Below are 21,499 nucleotides of genomic sequence, written 5' to 3'. Positions count from 1 at the left end.
TTGGACGTATAAGACAGCTTTCAAGACACCGATCGGAATATCTCCTTCGGAGCACTGAGCATTTTAGGTTGTTAAAAAGTTAAACTTCGACTTGAAGGCTTCTTGGGAGAAACGCTTATTGCAACTCAATGAGCTACAGGAATTTCAGAATGATGCTTATGAAAGTGTAAGAATCTACAAGGAGCATACTAAGCAGTGGTCAGTGTTGGAACTTTGGACGGGCCGCCCGCGACCATCCGAAAATACTGAGTTTTTACCCAAAGCACGACTCGACTCGCCCAAAAATTTTGGGCCGCCCGCCCAAGCTCGAGAAGGCCCGTGAACGGGCCGCAAGCTTGTATTTGGCTGCCCGAGCCCGGCCGGGCAGCTCGAGCTTGCCCGAAATGCCTGAATTTTTTTAAAATTTTTAAATTTTTATAATTATTAAGTTATTTTGTGTTAAAATTATATAAAAACTAAAATCAACATTCAACAGACATTATTAACACAATTTAATAAATTAATTGTGTATATTAATTTTTAAATTCGTAATTCATGATTGTCTCGTTAAAAAAAACCTTACCAAGAAAAACTCAATTGAGATAAAAACTTGGTAAGGAAAAAAGAGTGCAATCTTTTTGTGACGAATTACAAATTTTGCAAACTTACAAAGTTATACAATTACAATGTCAAAAGTAAATACATATTTACAAATTATAAATTTACAATTTAATTTGAAGCTAAAGGATCGTCTTCAAAATTAAATGTTAATCGATTAAATTCATCGATCCATTCTTAACTTGCTGGCGAAATTGTATCGTGTAGACGTTGATCGGCACGATCTCAATCCTTAATGCAGACCAAGGCTTCAACAATGTCCCTTTGCAATGCATCTCGGTGTTCCTCAGGTATTCGTCATGTCGTACTGAAGGCTTGTTCAGATGAAATAGTGGAGACTGAGATCGAAAATATATCCATTGCCAATCGAGTTAGGATTGGCCAAGTTAATGCCCGTGCCCTCCACAATTGAACTAAGTAAAATGATTCTCTAGTACCGTCGACTACTAAGCTTTCACTGAGGCATGCCATAAGCTCATTGAAGTTGCCGCCGCCGCTGCCACATGTTGATGAAGATCCACTCCCAGCTTCTGTTTGAGTTGTCTTCTTCTTCTTCTTCAACCCGAAAACATTCAAGAATGAATGCGGGGTTTCATCTTGTTGTTGCGGTTCCTGTACTCTAGAGTTTGTACTTCTAAACCTATTCTCATATTTACTATAGATCGAATATATTTTTGCCTTTATTATTGAAAATTGGTTCGAACAATTGATGCCTAAAAATTCACCTAAGTTTTCTAAACCGTCTAATTTCATTCTAGGATAAAAAATAGTACATAAATCATACAACAAAGGCAACTTAAACCAATATTTTTTAAATTTCTTTTTCATAGAATGGATAGGAACTCCTAAGATTAGGTCCTCCCTATATTCGCTGAATAAAATACTAATTCTTAAAAGTTCACCTAAAGCTAAAGGTGATGTTGGGTAATATGTTCCACTAAGTTTTAGAGTAACTTCATGAAACCTACCTAAAAATTGATAGAAAACTTCGGCAATTTGCCAATCATATGCATCTATATGTCATACTCCTAATTTTGCACACATATAGTTTGTTATAGCATCCTTATAGGAGATGCATTGTTGAAGCATTATATAAGTTGAGTTTCATCTTATAGGCATATCTAATGCTAATGCTCTAGGAGGTATATTTAATGCTTGTAAGAACCTAAACTAATCTTCTTGTCTTTGGTTACTACCTTTAATCCATCCAAGACTATCTCTAATTCTTTTAATGTTAGTACCCATTTCTTTTAAACCAGATTTAACTATTAAATTAATTACGTGACATGCACAACGTTGGTGGAAAATAGTACCGTCACCGAATAAACTTAAATCATTTTTAAAGAACTCAATTGCTTTTGTATTGACACTAGCATTATATAATGTTATATCTATTACTTTATCTCTTAATCTAAATTCATCAATTACATTTAAAATTATATTATATATTAAATCCGCGCTACGTGATCTTAGAATATATTTAAAACCTAATATTCTCTTATCTAAATCAAATCCTTTAAAGTAATGTCCGGTTACAGCTAAATAATATTTTTTGGCAACAGCAAACCAAATATCTGCCGTTAACGCAACGCACCCCCTAATCGAGTGTAAAAGGTTTGTTAATGCTTCTTTTTCTTTTTTAAATAATTTTAATAAATCTTTCCTAAGAGTAGTTTTTGAAGTGAACTGTACATTAGGATTATGTACAACCTTAATATATCGTTGCCAATTAGGATGCTCTACAAAACCAAGTGGTTGATCTAAAGCAGCTATCATTCGCGTAACTTCCCCGAGGCAGCCCCGGGTCTTCCCCGGGGTGCCATCCCCGGGGCACCCCCGGGGCTGTAGTGTCACCTTGTAATTTAGATAAACAATATTTATACTGAGCTATATGTTTAGTGTTACCTTCATTGTTGATCTCCTCAATTGTGTCGAAGTGATCCCAAACTGTCGAGGTGCGCTTGCATTTCCTCTTGGAGGTTGCAACACTTACAAACGCAGTCGCACTAGCACTCGTCACTTCTCCACGCCTACCATGGCTCGGATTATTAGATTCCTACGTAACAAATTCATTAATGGGAAATTGCCCTTCTTCCACGTTGTGTTGGGCATCAACATGAATACCACTATAACCAAAAGAATTCATTTTTAAAAAATAAGAGCGATTTGAGAGAGAGAGCTTTAGGATAATGTGATAGTTTTTAGAAAAATTGTGAGAGAGATTTGAGAGATTGAGAGAGATTGAGAGAAATTGTGAGAAATTGATAGGAATTAAGAGATTTTGAGTGAGGAAATGAGGGGGGGGGGGTATTTATAGGAAAATTTTTGGGTTAAAAAATTGATTTTTTCCCCCAAATTCGGATCGAACGGCTACTCTTGTTTTCGGCGGGTCGGGTTCGGGCTGAAATTCGGGCAACCGTAAAAAAACTAGCTGTTGGGACCGGGCTTTTCAGGCTTCGTGTCGGGTCAGGGTCCAATGGTCAAAATTTTGTCTGTTGGTTGGGATTTTGGGCAGTTCGGGGAAATCGAGCTTGGCCGGAAAAATTCAAAAAAATTTTGACGGACGACGATTGACGGCGACAACATGGCGGTGGGCTCCGGCGTGGTGTCTATTTTCGGGTTGCCCGAGCCCGAGCCCGAAAATTTACTGTTGGTGAGCCGGTAATTGGGCCTGCCCGCCGAGCCCAAAAAATTCAGGCCTCGGGCTGGCCCTCCAGCTCAAAGTTCCAACACTAGCAGTGGTATAACAAGCATATTTTGAGGAAAGAATTCATTTTGGGACAGGACGCGTTGCTCTTCAACTACCATTTAAGGCCATTTACTGGATAATTGAAGTCTAGATGGTTGAGGCTATTTTAGATCAAGCAAGTATTCTCATTTGGCACTGTTGAGCTTATTAGAGATCATAAAAGAACATTTCGCGTCGACGAACAAAGGCTCAAGCACTATTTTGGTGAAGAATAGCGGAAGGTGGAAAGCATCCCACTCAATGATCCCAATTAATCAAGTCATGACCAAGTCCAGTAGAGACGTTAAAGTAAGCGCTACTTTAGAGGCACTCCAAGCTCTTCACCTTTCGTTCTTTTAATTTTCGTGTTTATTTTCATTTTTGTTTGATTTTATTAGTTTTCAGTTTTAATTAATTAATTATGTAAGTGTTTGAAGTTGATTACTTTAGAATTTTGCATTAATGTTTGAATTTTGTGTGTTTTGTATAGGTGTTTAAATAAGTGAGTTTACAAGCACAAGTTTTGGTAAAAAAATAATTGAAGGGAGGTAAAAATATCTTAAATTTGGGCCTGAAATCAGAGACAAATGCACCCCCCCGCAACCAGAGAGCGTTGTGTGGCCGTACAAAATAAGGTGCGTGGCCACACTGTGGCCGAGCCAAGAAAAAAAGGTAGTTTTAACACATTTTACTCTGAAAATCCCATTTTTCCAATCCTAAAACTCTTTATTCCTCACTCTAAAACACCAAAAAATCCTCTCCCACTTCAACAAAATTTTCCGAACACCAAATGTCTCCATCAATCCTCATCCAAATCTCAACCAAATTATCAACAACTCCTTCCAATTCTTGAGATTTCACATTAAATCCTACATTAGAGCTTTCATTCACCACTCTTCAAGATTATCTTTGGTTGAGTTTCTTGAAGGTTGGAGACTTCCATCACTATAAGACCTCATTTGTGGGTTTTCATCATGTAAGTCTACTCATTCTTGGTGTGGTATTCAGTTTAATTGATGGAAGATTGGATTGAGTAGAGAGGCTCTGAATGAAATTTTTGTGCAATATGGTAGTTGTGATTTGGTTCTTGAATTGAATTGTTGAAAAAGATTTATTAAGTGGTGTCCTGTTTATTATGGATTGTTAAGAATTGGGCTTGTTGGAGCAAATAATTTGGGTGTTAGATGGTACATTTCGAGGTGGATACCAAGTGTTTGACAAGAAGTCTAGGTGACGAGTTATGGCTCTAGAGAGAAAGAAGGTTGATAAGTCTAAACCTAGTACTATTTCATCCTCCAACAACAATACGTTTGTCAATGAAGCGGCCTAGAAGAAATATGAAAAGTTTGTTGCAAAGAAAAAGAGGTTGGTAATGGAGAGGGGGGTTTAGGCATGTGAGCAAAGAGACAGGCTCATAGCCAAGTTTATTATTGATAGGCATTGGCAAGACTTTACTGAAGTTTCGGAGCCAGCAGTAGTTCTTGTTGTACGATAATTCTGTGCAAATACGTCACAACAGGGGGAAAACACTGAAGTCTGTGTTAGGGGAATAATGGTGTCCTTCACTCCGGAGGTAATCAACGGATACTATAATCTTCCTGATATTGAAGATGATGAGTACAAGCAATACTTATTGGAAGATTTAGACTACAATGATATTGTAAAGAGAATGTGAGCACCTGGCACAAAATGGATGTTGCAAAGTGGCAGCGAGAACATTGCCCTCTCCTTCCCCTCGAACACGTTAAATCGTTATCCAAAGGCGTGGTTTTGGTTTTTATGTGCAATTTAATGCCTACCTTACACCAAACATAATGACGGCGGATAGAGCGCCCTTGTTGTTTGCTATATTGATCGAGAAATCAATTGAGGTCGGCAAGCTTATTAGGGATTCCATACTCCACAACTGCCGAGGCAAGACCACCGGCGGGCTCACTCACCCTTCACTCATTACCGGATTGTCCCAAAGAGCCGAGATATAGATAAGAGAAGATGAGCTAACCCAAGACCCCGACCAACTCATAACTCACGGCATAATTCAAAGATATAAAGTTTGGAAAGGTGGCTTTAAAGTTTTTGGTCCTTCTGATGAGCAAGCACCTCGACCGTGTCATACGTTGAGTCAAAGACGTCCCCTCCCAGGAGAAATGTCTGACTATATGCATCGCCAATTAGAAGAAGAAGAAGCATGACAATGGCAATAACAACAATTGTTTGCAAAGCCCCCTCTACCTGCAGACACCAAAGATATGGGACCATCACAACCGCCAAGAGGAGCTCCCAATTTCTGGTGTGCCAAAGAGATGCAACAATGATTTATCATCATGGCAAAGAAAGTTCTGGAATTCGTCGGGAGTTGAGCAAGCAAGGAAGAGCCATCATGGACATTCGAGCGAGAGTAGTTGATGAACAACAAAGACATTTTACGAGAGCTCAATTTGAAGCCAATTATTTCAACACGCTCGGCCTTATGTTCCATCGCTTCAGCCGCAGCTCGGGACAAGATATGATGGACATTCCACCACTTTCTCAACATCCGGAGAGCCTCATTCAACCTTACAACCCTTACCTTCTGCCACAAGGAGATGGCGGTGGTGTGGACCAATAGGATGTTAGATTCAATTTGTCGCCTCCCGAGTATGTGTTCTTTTCCCTTGTGATTTTATTATTACAAAACATTGAGGATAATGTTTGGTTTAAGTATGCGAGAAGGAACACATTTTTGTTGGTTGACATAGTGGGTTTGGATTTGGTACCGTCTCTTTTTTGTAGTCTCCCATCACTTTCACATTGTAGTTTCTATTTATCTTCTTTTTATTGTTTACTTCTTTTATTTTGAATAAAGTGTGAGTTTTGAGAAAGGAGATAGCTAGAATTCAATGATGATGTTAGCCAAAATTTATTTTCTTAGGTCTTTGGAAATGTAATTGTTGAAATTCAAAATTCAAATTAGGAATTATCCTCAATATAGTTCGGATTGATATTAGGATTAGGATTTGATTTCCTATCTTTAAATTCAGTTTTCCTCTATCTCTTATCTCCTAGTTTAGTGGGATATTTTCCCGATTCTCTTTAACCTAGAATTTATAGTTGTAGCATATATATATATATATTGTACCGATTCAATGAGAAAAATAAGAGAGAAAAGAGGGCAATTTCCTTCTTTGAAAATCTACATGGTATCAGAGCCTTTAGAAGCCCTAGTATCAATTCATCTCTCCCTCCTTAGCGCCGCCTGAAAATACTCACAGTGCCGCCCAAAAAAAAAAAAAAAAAACCAGAATCACAAACCTCTTCAATCCCCTGCCGTTCAAACCCTACCCATGACCAAATACGATATGGCAACCGAGAGATCTAGTTCAACCTCGGAAGTTAACTCCAATCCGGATATGTCCCCAGTCAGCAATCAGCATGGTGGAACGGAAGGCTCATCTATCCTTATCACAGGTCACAAACTCAATGGCCACAATTACCTCCAGTGGTCTCAATCAGTGATGATGTTCATATGCGGCAAGGGCAAGGATGAGTATCTCACTGGCGAAGTCTCAATTCCTGATAAGAAGGATCCAAAATTCAGGACATGGAAGACTGAAAACCACATGGTTATGTCATGGTTAATTAATTCCATGAATAATGACATCGGAGAAAATTTTCTCCTTTATGGGACTGCAAAAGAGATATGGGATGCAGTTAGGGAAACCTATTCGAGTTCAGAGAACACCTCTGAATTGTTTGAAGTAGAAGCCGCATTACATGATCTGCGCCAAGGAGATCTCACGGTCACACAATACTTCAATACCCTGAATCGTCATTGGCAGCACCTTGACATGTTTGAAGTTCATCCTTGGAAGTGCACAGAAGACACAAATCTGTACAGGAAGATTGTGGAACAGAAAAGAACCTTTAAGTTTCTTCTTGGACTCAACAAAAATCTGGATGAAGTCAGGGGGAGAGTGATGGGAATAAAACCCCTTCCAAACATAAGGGAAGCCTTCTCAGAAGTTCGGAGAGAAGAGAGTAGGAAGAAACTAATGATGGGAACCCAGGATAGTGCTTCCAGCCTTGAAGGAGCAGCTCTAACAATCCGAGGATCACAACCCAGCAACCCGAATGACAACAGACAGAGAAGAGGAAGACCTTGGTGTGATCATTGTCGCAAACCAGGACATCAAAGGGAAAATTGCTGGAAACTCCATGGCAAACCTGCGGATTGGAAGCCTTCACGATCAAACTATGACAAGGAAAGCCGAGGAAACACTGCAGCCACTTCAGAAAACAAAGAAAGTCATTCCAGTCCCACTCAAACCGAGAGCAATCCTTTCACCAAGGAACAGCTTGAAGCTCTTCAAAAACTCTTCAGCCAGGCAAACATCACGGCAGCCACAGGATCAAGCATGCTAGCACATAAAGGTAATTTCTCAGAGGCCTTTGCTGTTGATAAAAATTATACAAGTCCTTGGATTGTAGACTCAGGGGCCTCGGATCATATGACGGGAGATGCTACTGCTTTCCACAAGTACAGCCCCTGTCACGGAGACCATACAGTTCGAATAGCAGATGGTTCGTCATCTAGGGTTAAGGGAGTAGGCTCAATCAGAGTCACCAAGGATGTAACCCTACACTCAGTCCTTCATGTTCCTAACTTAAATTGCAATTTACTCTCCATCAGTAAGCTCACTCGTGACCTCAATTGTGTAACTAAATTCTTTCCTACCTATTGTGAATTTCAGGAACTGGATTCGGGGAAGAAGATTGGCAGTGCTGAGGCGTGTTCCGGGCTCTATCTCCTTAAAGATGAGAATCCTTCAAAAAGGCACATTTCGAACATGAGTCATAGATCATCCAAGAGTCCGTCATGTTTAAATTCTTATGTCAATAAAGATAGTGAAATTATGTTATTACACTATCGCCTTGGTCATCCAAACTTCTTGTATCTTCAGAAAATATTTCCATCATTATTCATCAATAAAAGTGCAAAGTTCTTTAATTGTGAAGTTTGTCAGTTTTCTAAACACACTCGCAATAAGTATCCAAGTTCCTACTATAAACCATCTCGTCCCTTTACCTTTATTCATAGTGATGTGTGGGGCCCTTCAAGGATCAAAACGGTAACAGGAACACGATGGTTTGTGTCCTTTGTTGACGATCACACTAGATTAACTTGGGTGTTCCTCATGAAAGAAAAATCTGAAGTTGAGCAAATTTTCAAAAACTTCCATGCTATGATTCAAACACAATTCCAGACAAAAATTCAAGTCCTAAAAACCGACAATGCCAAAGAGTACTTCAAATCACTCTTAGACACCTACCTTATGAGTCAAGGGATTGTTCACATAAGTTCGTGTGTTGACACACCCCAACAAAATGGGGTTGCCGAAAGAAAAAATAGGCATCTATTAGAAGTAGCACGATCTCTCATGTTCTCCACTAATGTCCCTAAACATTTTTGGGGAGAGGCAGTTCTCACAGCCACATATCTCATCAATAGAATGCCATCCAGAATTTTAAAGTTCCGCAGCCCTTATAGTGTCCTCCTCTAAAATTTCCCTCACACTAAATTTATCTCCTCTCTAGACCCTAGGGTGTTTGGCTGCTCTGCATTTGTTCACATATTCTCACAACATCGTAGCAAACTTGATCCCAAATCAAAAGGGCTATAAGTGTTACTCTCCCATAACAAAACGATTCTATACCTCCATGGATGTCACATTCTTTGAACATCAATCCTACTTTCCCAAATCTGCAATTCAGGGGGAGAAAATAAGTGAATACCAGCTTTGGGATCTTGATGTACAATCCGAGGATAGTCAAATACTTGGGAATCTTCCTTCTCCACCCGAGAGTCAACTACCTTCTTCTTTTCCTCCACTTCCCGAGAGTCCTTCTCCACCCGAGAGTTCACCTTCCAGTCCTGTCCAAAGTGCCAATGAAAAATTACTGGTTTACTCCAGAAGGAAAAAATCCGAAAGGGAGACAGAACACGCAGCACCCCTCACACTCGACCATGAAGCTGATCCGGATCCTATGCCTCCTCAAATTCACTCGGGTAAGGAATCCTCTGATCCTGCAACCTCAGCCCCGAGTGTGGAAGATTTAGATGTCCCAATTGCTATGAGAAAGGGTGTTAGATCGTGTACACATCACCCTATCTGCCACTTCATCTCATATGAAGGATTAACACCAGCTTTTCAAGCTTTTGTGTCAACTCTTGATAGTGTGCAGATTCCTAATTCTATTTATGAGGCTCTCAAGGATTCAGAATGGAGAAAAGCAGTCCGTGAAGAACTTAGTGCGTTGGAGAAGAATGGGACATGGATAGAGTGAAATTAAGACCCTAAAGACCTTATCATATTGATATTTCCATTTCATTAAGTCGCCTCTTGGTCTACTGTTTTGTCAATTCCCTTGTTTAGTTTTGTTAGTTTAATTTCTTTTTATTTCTTGCAATTAATTCCAATTTGGATTGTCTAGATAAAATTAAGTTACGAAAGCTCACTGTACTTAGATGAATTTTCAATAATTCAATCCTTTTGGGACGATACTTGATACATTTAGTCACTTTATTACTTAAAGCGATTCGTGCACTTGTGAGCACACACCACAAAATCATACGCAATAACTAGCGTTAAAAGTTGTACACTAAGACGATGGTTTTTACAAAAATCGTCGTCTAATGTGCACTTTAGAGGATATTTTTTTCACAAAAATCATCCTCTAATGTGCCTCTTTGTAAAATTCTCGCACACTCGTATTAGACGACAGTTAAAAACCGTTGTCGTATGTTTTGGACATTTATCGACTCTGGATATGTCATGACCGGGAAATTTGCCAAAGAAGTTATTGTATAAGATAAATTTCTTGGAATTCTTTGGATTATCAATATGAATGCTTTTATGATAAGTATTTGTTGATATTGGTATTGAATAGCAAAGTATAAATTAAAAGTTAGAAATTTTTGAATTATGATACAGTTACCGAATTTTAGACTGTAATTAGGAAAGAGACACGGAACACTATGTTATTCTCACAAGAGGAAAAACACGTGAATATTAAGTTTAAGAAAAAAAAGGAATTGAAAAACATCAATTTTAGGGTTTTAGAAACAATCAGAACGAAGAACGGACGAAAAAGGGGTTCGGAATGCCAAACTGAGAAAATTAGAGTTTTTGACCGATTAGGGTTGACCGAGTTGAAATTTGTTGACTAAGAGTCGACCAATAGGTCACTCTTGAAAAGTTAGTCAAGGTTGAGCAAAGTTGACCAAGTTGACAAACTGTTTGAAAAACGCGGGTAAAACGTGCACCGGATAGGAATTAAACTGAACCGAAATAAAATAGTTATTAAGAAACATACACCGGATGGTTGAGATCTAAAGTGATTAATGGATGGAGTACTGAGATTAGAACACATGGAAAGTAAAAGGAGTGGCCGGCCAAGCTTATTGAAGAAGGAAAAAGAATTGTTGACTTTTCTAGCAAAAAGGACCTTAGAAAATGTCAAAATTGCACCTAAGTCCACATCTTTTTTTATGGTCGGTTTTAAAGGAAAAAAAAAAAGAACTAAAATGCTCATTTTCCATGCTAAGAAAGCATAGAGCATCAGCCAAAGAGAGAAGAAAAAAAAAATTTCCCCAAAGTGAGAAAAACAAGTTTTACTCGAAATCGGCGGAAAACCACCGTAGATTAGCATCACCCAAACTCTTCATTCTTCTAAGGTAAAATTTCAATTTTTCTCCTCATTTTTCATCTTGGCTGCACGTCCATGAATACTTGAATCTATGGAAAAATTTTGCTAAAAATGATTATTGGCTTATGGTTATGAATGGTACCGAAAAACTAAATGTTTAGAGGTTAAATTTTTGGTTATTGGATTATGTTTTTCACATTTTTGTTGAGGGTGAATTCTTGTGAGAATATTGAAAGAACCCTAGAGATTTTGATGTTTATGATGATAAATAGGAATGAGAATGATTATGTGATGTGTTTGAAAGGTTGAAATCATGGATAAAACGAGTTATGGTTAGCTTAGGAAACCCGAAAATTAAGCGGAATTCTGCTGAAATTTAGTTAGAAAAGTTAACAAAAGTCAAACATTTGAATAAAGTCTAATTTCATAGGAAATTGGTAGAAATGTTTAAAGATGAAAAAATATGACTAAAATTACTGTCATAATAAGAAAGAAAATGACAGTAAGTTGATAAGATTAAAATTACTGTCATGATAAGAAATGATGACAGTAAGACGATGTATAAAGTAAAGATGATAAATGATAAAAGCTAATAAAATTATTTGTACTGGCCTTCGCAAGATAGGTTCTTATGAATAAAATCATGGGTGAGTTAGTTTTGGGTAGCTCTCTCACTCCTCATTGAGTATGTGTGTAACGGTATAACATGATGAGGCCCATAAGAAGTAATAGTTATGAAAAATGAATGACACAAAAACGAAAGATGTCAAGAAGTATGGAACGAAAGAAAGAAAGCACAATATGAAAGAAAAGGAAGCATAATATGATGAGCGCTTTAAATGTTTACGAAATGTGTTAGGATGTATTATATGAATGCATATATGGGTTTGCATTACTGTTGGTATTTATTGTGAATTGCCGTTATTTGCTGAGCGAAAACTCATCATGTTTGTTCGTGTTGTAGGAAGCTCGGGTAAGGCACCGGCTCCTTGAAATCTATTTTCTGGGAGTGCAAAAAAGGATGAAGCAGTGGGACGTAGGCAAGCGCGAAATGGATACACCACGTGTTTTGAAAACGCTGCTATGTTTATAAAGTAAATAATACTTTTGATGTAAGAATATGTAAGTTATGAAATGAAAGAAATGTATATGAGACTACGAGGCTATGCTTAGCAACTTCGAGTCACGAAGTATGATGAAGTACTTAAAGTGCTATCATGTTGTAGCATATGAACGGCAGTGGAATGCAAACGGTAAGTTGAATGTATGTCCACGCCTAGGAGCAAATTTTAAAGTCTTAAAAGAATTTTATCTATAACTTATTCAATGTTAAAAAGTTAAAAATGTTTTCAGAAAAGTATTTTTGATATTCGAGTTTTACATGAATTATTGATTGAAGTTTTGTTTCATTAAAGCATATTAGTATCAAATTTACTATTGAAGGAAAAAAAAATTGCCTAAATTTTAGGAGTTTATAGTGAAAAAATAGTAAAAGTTTAGAAATGAACTAAGTACGAACGTAATAATGCTGATAAAAATAAAGATCATCACAGGATAAAACGACGGTTTGCCAAACTATCGTCATACGTTTTGCAGACGGTTTTTAATTGTCATCTTATGTCCAATATGTAGTAGCTTACTTATTTAATATGACAATGTTACATGAAAAGTCCCTATCCAATATGGATCTTGTTTTGTTCAGCTCAATGCTACTAGTATAATGAGAAAAAAAAGATCTAAATCAGAGTTAATATGTAGATGTTATAATATTTTTAAAATATGTTCGTACACGAATTCCAAAAAGTTGCAATAGTTACAAATAGCAATGCCCCTAGTTACTGCTATCTTCCTCAGGTTCTTGTTTAAAAACTTCGGGCAGATAATTACAAAACAACCCGTTGTATCATTGAAATTAACGTTGCCTCAACTGTCGCTTACCTCACTCGGTGTAATCATAAAACGCAAGAGAAACTGGGAGAATAGCTGACACAAGTAAAAGTGGCACTCTCGTGACCCTACAATGTTCACACGTCAGGCTTTGGCTCAAGTGTTTAAAAACATGATTATAATATTTTTTTTTAAAAAAAAGTTAAATTAAAAAAATTTTCACTAATAACTTTTTTATAAAATTTAAATTCAGAATTAAAATATTAATTTAAACAAGTGAACTAAACGGATTATAAAAAAAGACTTTAGCGGTGTTAAGATTTTCACTTAAGAATGTCCAACTCACCTATTAGTAGTAGTATATGCAAAAGAACATCTAGTAATAGTAATAGTAGTAGTAGTCTAACTCACCTATTAGTAGTAGCATATGTAAAAGTACATTTAGTAGTAGTAGCAGCAACAATAGCAGTAGTAACAGTAGTAGCAGTAGGAGCAGCAGTAGTAGTAGCCGTAGCAGTAGTAGCAGTAGTAGCAGTAGTAGAAGCAGTAGTAGTAGCAGTCGTAGCACTAGTAGTAGTAGTAGCAGTAGCAGCAATAGTAGCAGTAGCAGCAGTAGCAGTAGCAGTAGTAACAGTAGTAGCAGTAGCAGTAGTAACAGTAGTATGAGTAGTAGCAGCAGTCGGAGCAGTAGTAGTAGCAGCAGCAGTAGGAGCAGTAGCAGTAGTAACAACAACAGCAGCATAGCAGTTGTAGTAGTAGTAATAGTAGTAGCAGCAGCAGCAACAACAACAGTAGTAGTAGTAGTCGCAGTAGTAGTAGTAGCAGTAGCAGCAGCAGCAACAGTAGTAGTAGTAGCAACAACAGCAGCAGTAGTCGTAGTAGTAGTAGTAGCAGCAGCAGCAACAACAGCCGCAGCAATAGTAGTAGCAGCAGCTTAACCTTTTTTTTTTTTTTGAAAAAGAATAAATTTATGAACAATCCCAAAATTCTTCACTCTAGAGTCGGTACTATTGTTAATTTGTCGTGTTGTTTTGTTATAATATTTTTCTTTTAAAAAAAAGTTGAATTAAAAAGTTCTCGTTAATGAGTTTTCTCACAAAATTTAAATTCAGAATCAAAATATTAATTTAAACACGTTAACTAAACGGACTATAAAAAAAGACCTTAGCGGTGCCAAGATCTTCACTCAACAATGCCTAACTCAAAAATGCAAAAGAACACCTAGTAGTAGTAATAGTAGTTGTTGTTGTTGTTGTTGTTGTAGTAGTAGTAGTAGTTGTGCCATAATCTTCACTCAAGAATGCCTAACTCAAAAATGTAAAAGAACACCTAGTAATAGTAGTAGTAGTTGTTGTGCCATGATCTTCACTCAAGAATGCCTAACTCAAAAATGTAAAAGAACACCTATTCGTAGTAGTAGTCGTAATGTTTTGTTACAATATTTTTCTTTTTTTTTTTTAAAAAAGTTGAATTAAAAAAGTTCTCACTAATGAGTTTCCTCACAAAATTTAAATTAAGAATTAAAATATTAATTTAAATACGTGAACTAAACGGACTATAAAAAAATACTTTAACGGTGCCAAGATCTTTACTCAAGAATGCCTAACTCAAAAATGCAAAAGAACACTTATTCATAGTAGTAATATTGTCAAGATCTTTACTTAAGAATGCCACTCAAGAACTACTACTACTACAGTACATAGGACTCTATCATCACCGCCCATTTATGATGCTTAACTTCTTTTTTTTTTTTGAAAAAGAATAAATTTATTAATAATCCCAAAATTTTTCATTTCTAGAATTAGTACTATTGTTAATTTGTCGTATTAGTTTCTACTGCTGCTGCTATTATTACAGTACATAGGACTCTATCATCAATGCCCATTCATGACGCTTAACTTTTTTTTTTAAAAAAAGAATAAATTTATGAACAATCCCAAAATTTTTCATTTCTAGAATTAGTACTATTGTTAATTTGTCGTATTAGTTTGTGAATTTAAAAAGTATCTTATAAATGGTTACTATGTTAAATTTCAAAAGAAAACTATTAAATTGGACTCACAGATATGCCATTGATAACTTTTTTTCATCATAGAAAACGTTCTTAATTTATCCAATCACTAGTTGAGTGTCGCTCTGCACATTAGGGTTGTTCGGCAGTCATAAAAACACAAAAAAAAAATTTGAGTTAAAATTTTATTTAAGTTTACGTTCTTTTAAGTTTGAATTCGAGTTTGAGACTAAAACTCGAGTTTAAGTTTCCTTTTCAACTCGAGTTCAAAAACTCAAACTTAAATTAATGAACAATATTTTTTTTAGTCTTAAAAATATTATAACTTTTTCGTTTTAATTCTGATTGAGATGATTTTTTTTTCTATGCGTTGACAACGAAAAGACGAATAAAATTTCACCCATATACCCTATTAAAATATTCCATCATCATTGAGTTTTTATTAAAATATTATCTAAATACAATATCAAGTTTTGACTCACTCAAACACAAATTTAAAAAGATTTTTATCTCAAACCATAACTCAAATGTACACAATCAAACACAAACTCAAGTTACAACTTTAACTCAAGTTATAACTCAAATTCAACTCAAAATCTTTACTCAATAATATCTAATTTAAAAATGTAAAAGAACACCTATTAGTAGTAGTAGTAGTTGTAGTAGAGTCATAGGACTATCATCACCGCCCATTTATGATTTCACAGTAGTAGTAGAGTACATAGGACTATATCATCACCACCCATTTATGAAAAAGTAAACTTCCCACACCTCAGCTTAGCTTTTTTTTTTTTTTTGAAAAAGAATAAATTTATGAATAATCCTAAAATTCTCAGTATTATTGTTAATTTGTCGTATTAGTTTCTAAATTTAAAAAGTATCTTATAAATGGTCACTATTAAATTTCAAATGAAAACTATTAAATTGGACTCACAGATATGCCATTGATAACTTTTTTTGTCATCATAGAAAACGTACTCTAATGATATAATTTATCCAATCACTAGTTGAGTGTCGCTCTGCGCATTCAATCTCTTGAGTCCAACGAGCAGTACTTCGTATTCCACAACACCGTCTGTTCTGAAAAAAAAAAATGAGTTGATGGCTTCTTTGTGGTATTTCATTGTTTGTTTTTTGATCTTATACGACACAAAAAATAAACGGATGATATACAATGTTTAAGATGCATTCTTAGAGATATTGTAATAAATCTTCATAGCTATAGGTTTAGATTTCATGAAGATTTCCAGGCATTGGCCGGAAGTAAATGAATTACTTCTTCCACTCTATGACATACGAAAACAATTGAACTGATATATAGGGGAGTGACTTTATTTGATCTGCCATTGTTGAACTGCCCGCAGCCTTTTTATTTTCAAGTCGCTCTCTGCCGAAGCATTTTAAGCCCAACATACCTGTTAACAAACACACAACAAGAAGAAAAATTAGGGGGCGAAAAAAACGGAAGAAGAAGGGCACATCAAAAGTTAGACATATAAGTTTATTAAAAGTTAGACATATAAATTACTTTTTTTCTTTTGTATATATTTTTTTTTTACAAATGAAGTCAAAGAGGAACAATTACAACATGATAGTTTTTAAATAACGATAGTGGTAGTATCGGTCTTATTAAGTACATTACAGTTAGGTTGGAATATTACTGCTTAGCCCACACAATATTAAAGCTTCGGTATGATGTGTTTGGGTTGATTTTTTTTCCTAACCCAACAATACAAAAGCCTGGCTTTTGTAAGACTTATTACTACCTTACGATTACATAGATTAAAAAAAAAAAAAAAAAAAAAAAAAAATGGAAGTATAGCCAAAACTCAAACCTAGGGGGCAAAGACTTATTACTAACTTAAAATATTCTTTCTTAAAAACATTCTAGAAAGCAAGAAGAATTGATATATATCGAAAAGGAAAAGAAAAAAAAGAAAACACTTTTTTTTGTTCACTAATACAAGACTTACCGGCCTATCATCATAAGGGTAGCCTGAGGATTGGTCCCAGGTGAGCTAGTGAAAACTGATCCATCTACCACACGAAGTGCATTAATCCCCGTAAATCTAAAATCACCATCAACAACCTTCCCCACACGACACCCGCCATGGTAATGCCACCATGTCGTGATGTTGCTCCGGCAAAACGCTTCCAAAGACGAATTATCCGTCCGGTAGTTCACCGGTAAAGTGGGACCAACGAACTTAAACCCGTTTTCGCCTTGTGCATTCTTATCAAACTTTAGGGCTGCAAATGCCTTGGTCCTTAACATATCGCCAACTTTTCTCATCCCCTTAACGCAACGCGCAAGATCCTCCGGTTCTGAAAAGTAGTTGAATCGAACTTTTGGACCAACACTCACATTATTACGCGACGCGAGTGCAAGGGAACCGATGGACAAGGGGCCGGGGACTTTGTTAGCGAGGAATACAACACTCAGATCGATCGGAGTAGATATATTGCCGTAAACGCCAGAAGGTTTTGTAAGGGATGCAAAGGGCTTTATGGTAGAAAGAGACTCTATGTAAAAATCAGTTGCGATTCCCACAACTTGTGCATATGAGGCGTTAAGCGAAAATGGCACTACTATGCCAATGTTGCTTCGAGGATTGTCGGCCATAAACTTTCCGACGTCAGGTTGGGGTTGAACGACGGGTATGAGCTGAGAGGAGAGGTCGGAAACTGGGCCGACGCCGCTGAGAAGGAGAAGCTGAGGGCTTCCGATTGCACCGGCGCTTAAAATGACCTCTCCCTTGGCACGTACAAACGCCCGATGAGGCATCCCTCTGGAGTCCCTGTATTGGACTCCGTTTGCAGCCAAACCTGCATGGTTGATTATTGCGTAATTAATTAAAATCTTCTCTTAACATTTATTATTCTTTTTCGAGAATAAAATCCTTATTGAAAGTAAGTCAAGAAAAGATAAAACAAAATGACCGGAGAGAGCCACCTCCGCAAGACTACCCATTAGCAATCTAATCAGCACAGCTAGCTGTTTTCAGATCTATGAATCCACCTAAACACCAAATTATCACACCACAATAACGTTACGATAATATTGTGATAATTAACTGGGGACAATTGAATTTAATTACGCTAACATTTACTTTAAACGTTTTTATGTAAATTAAACTTAATTCATATATATATATATATATAAGAAGATCCTAGACAGACAGCCACCAAATTTTTGAAATCATTTGCAATGTTGACAAACACATACGTTTTAATTCCTAAAGTTTATGCATTGACTCTTTCCAACTAGCTAGCTAGTACAAGACAAAATTAAAGGAGGAAAAATAGTACTAACGTACGTACGTATGATAGGAAATTTAGTGCCAAAACAATAAATAAATTTAGTTCAAAACAAAAGAAATATATAAATAATTAAAAAATAATTCGAAAATAGCAAACACACACACTTGTATGTATGTTTGAAGGATGAAATCCGATCTATGGTTTGAAAAAAACAAGTGCTTCACATTCATTACAAAAATAAGCATTAAGATATGGAGGCACTATTAGAGAGTGAAAATAGATTTGTAACTCATGTAGAGTGAAAATAAGCATTAAGTTGCCATAGTTTAAGGGAAATAAAGTTTTATGTATCAACTATGAAAAAGAAGTGCATATTTTCTAAAAGACAATAAGCTTTTTGCTTCTCTTAATATGAAATGAATCGTTGTATTCTCATAAAAAATAGAAAAACCATCATTTTTATATCAGTTTCTGGCACTTAAAAAGTCAACGACTCACAAATTATGAATCTAGATGTTGTTAGTCCTTCAACCCAACGAAAAAGAAGAAAAATACTCGTTAGAATGCAAGGATCTTGAATTTTTTTTTCCCTTACAATTGATTAATATCATTTTACTCAAAACACTATATTAGTACTCAAAAGGTATTAATCAATAGTAAATGGTAAAAATATTAAAACAATACATTTAAAAGGTGAATTCGCCAATCTTCTTCATCTTCTTTTTCTTTCTTCTTCTTAATGGTAAAAATTAAGAATAAATGGTAAAAATCTTAGAAGCTTCTTCAATTGATTAATTGTTTGAAACTCATTAATAATTTTGTATCTCGAACAAGCAAAATTGATTTACATCGATGTAATTGATTTTTTTAATGAAAAATAAATAACTTTGAAAAAGGCTTCGTTTAAAATTTTTGCCTAAAGCCCCAAACATGCATAAGCCGCCCCTGAATTTAAGCTTTTTTTTTTTTCTTTTTTCTTGTTGAATTTAGGCTCCATAAATTGAAATTTTCACGAAAATTTAAAAAGTTGCATAAGATATAACATGCTCTATTTACGGAACGTAGTTTTGCACTTTACCTACGCAATCTTTTTTTTTTTTTTTTTTTTTTCCTTTTCGTTAAGAATACAATAACAAATTCATGTTATTGTACACGATAGATATATGATTATCTCTACTAAATTTCAACAATTTTTTCTCAACTTTAACCTACAAAAAAAAAATGAAAAATTTAAGGACTGATCCTCTTTTAAAAAAAAAGAAAGTTTGGGTTCAACTTCTATATACAGTTTATTTATTTATTTTTATATATTGTGTCTCTCATGATAAAATATCTATATGAAATGAATTACATTGTCATCTTTTAAAAATCACTCATTTTTGTCTCATCGAACTTAAGACCTCACAGATTGTGAATTTAGATGGCGATACGCCTCTCTAACGTTAATGTTACGTTAATGTTACGTTGTATAACCAATCAGACCATATATAGCACAAGCATAATATATAAGTATATATATTGTGTCTCTCATGACAAAATACCTCCTCTTTTGGTGCGAGTGAAAAGGATTTTCTCCACTGATGCACGAACCGCAACTCGCAAATTTCTAAAATCTCCTCTATTAAGCAGCTCCACAGCTCCATGTCTCCTTCCTAACCCATCGAATAATGAACCCGAAGCTTTGGTTCCCACAATATGCTCCAAAGTGAACCCATTATCCGGAACCAACCCGGCTTCCAACAAAGCATCTTTGAAGGTGGATTGCCAAGGAAGCAAATCCGAACGGTGAACAATCGTCTCTTCAACCCATTGATACGCCTTCTCAACCACATCAGAGTCCCAATTAATGCCTGATTTTGGATAGAACTCCTTTTCGGCTCTGGAATAGAAGCCTATGTTGATCATGCTGCTTCCTCCAAGAACTCTTCCCCTTGCGATTTCGACGCCTTCTTCCGACTTGAATTTCTGGACTGGATTTTTGCCGTCGTCGTCATTGAGGAGATTAGCCTCTGCTTGGTCTGCCTGTAGGACCTCAGGGTATGTCGACGGAGCGCTGCCTCTTTCCAGGAGAAGCACCGAGTAGTTTCGCGACAAAGTCGCCGCCAAAGGGCAGCCAGCGGTGCCACCTCCGATCACGATGTAGTCATATTCTGCCGAGCGAGGGAGGTTGGTGGCGTTGGATACAACTTTCATGTAACTGAAGTCTGCACATATCATGTATACTATATAAACAAAAGTTGAAGTGTAAACGAGTTTTTATATATTTCATTTGTTGGCTTGATGCAGCGACAACAGAGTAAGCTAATCATGTTGATTAATTGTTTCGTTCGTCCTTGAATGAGAAATTCATAGTGTAAAACCTAGATATAATATATCTTAAACAAAACATGAGAGAAAATATGACATATCAAAAGTTGATCAAGAATTTAAGCACCATTTTCAGATGTAGGGGCCAATGCAAGAGCATCCCACGGAGGTTGAAAATGAAATAAGATAAGAAGCAGGAATAAAGCAGCCATTTTTTAATCTGTGTGCAAACGACAGAAAAGAAGAATCTTATTTTTGTACCTGTTCATTGAAAACTGAGTAGTATTTATAGCCTTTTCAGTTCCAGATAGAACCGTACGTTGTTGGAATTGAGAGGCACTTTCTACACATTTTACTCAATTATCTTTTTTTCTTTTCTTTTTCCTCCCTGATAAGTGGATATAAATAAATATCAACAGAGCAGACACATCCGGTGAACCTAATATACTAAAATTCATTAGAAAAATAATAATAAAATTACAAAGCGGTACGCAACATGCAAAATTCAAAAGCGAAATAGGCCCCGAGGCATATAAGGGGTTTGGCACTTTTAGTCCTTGAATTTTAATTATAGTGATATTTTGTTTCTTGGACTTAACTATTGACTTTTGATAATTTTGGTAATGGCTAGAAATTTTACATAAACAGTTATGGGAAGTGCAAAATATATTAGTTTCTACTAATTAGAGAAAAATTTACATATAACGTAACTCTTTTTGTAAAATTTTCAGCCATCAAAAGCGATGGATACTACAACCAAAAATGAAAACTTGTCATTCCACATCATTGAGAAATCCTTTATCAATATTAGTGTCAGTACCAAAATTGTCAAAATATAACATACGTTTAAAGACTAATATGCCAATATTAAAAGTTTAGAGATCAAAATGTTACTATACTCAAAATTCAGAACTAACCCTGCTCTAATAATAAACTCAAGTGGGGAATAAATGAAAAGGTGGCTTTGATTTATAAAATAGAAACACACTCTTTCTTCCCACTACAATAAAAAGTAGATTAGT

General features: G+C 35.9%; 1 protein-coding gene across 1 annotated transcript; it reads right to left on the bottom strand.

Moving 5' to 3' along the window:
• Positions 1–16,237: 16,237 nt before the first annotated feature.
• On the bottom strand, positions 16,238–20,689 carry LOC21405661 ((R)-mandelonitrile lyase 1). Its single transcript, XM_024169855.1, has 4 exons — positions 20,605–20,689; positions 19,712–20,374; positions 16,883–17,735; positions 16,238–16,324 (listed from the first exon to the last, which is right to left on the bottom strand). Exons 1-4 carry the CDS (start codon positions 20,687–20,689, stop codon positions 16,285–16,287), a joined length of 1,641 nt encoding a protein of 546 aa, XP_024025623.1. The 3' UTR covers positions 16,238–16,284.
• Positions 20,690–21,499: the final 810 nt, after the last annotated feature.

The sequence above is a fragment of the Morus notabilis genome, unplaced genomic scaffold (assembly GCF_000414095.1).
Source record: "Morus notabilis unplaced genomic scaffold, ASM41409v2 Scaffold317, whole genome shotgun sequence".
NCBI classification, from domain to species: domain Eukaryota; kingdom Viridiplantae; phylum Streptophyta; class Magnoliopsida; order Rosales; family Moraceae; genus Morus; species Morus notabilis.
The sequence above is the reverse complement of the archived record's forward strand: the minus strand, read 5'-3'. Positions and strand labels throughout refer to the sequence as shown.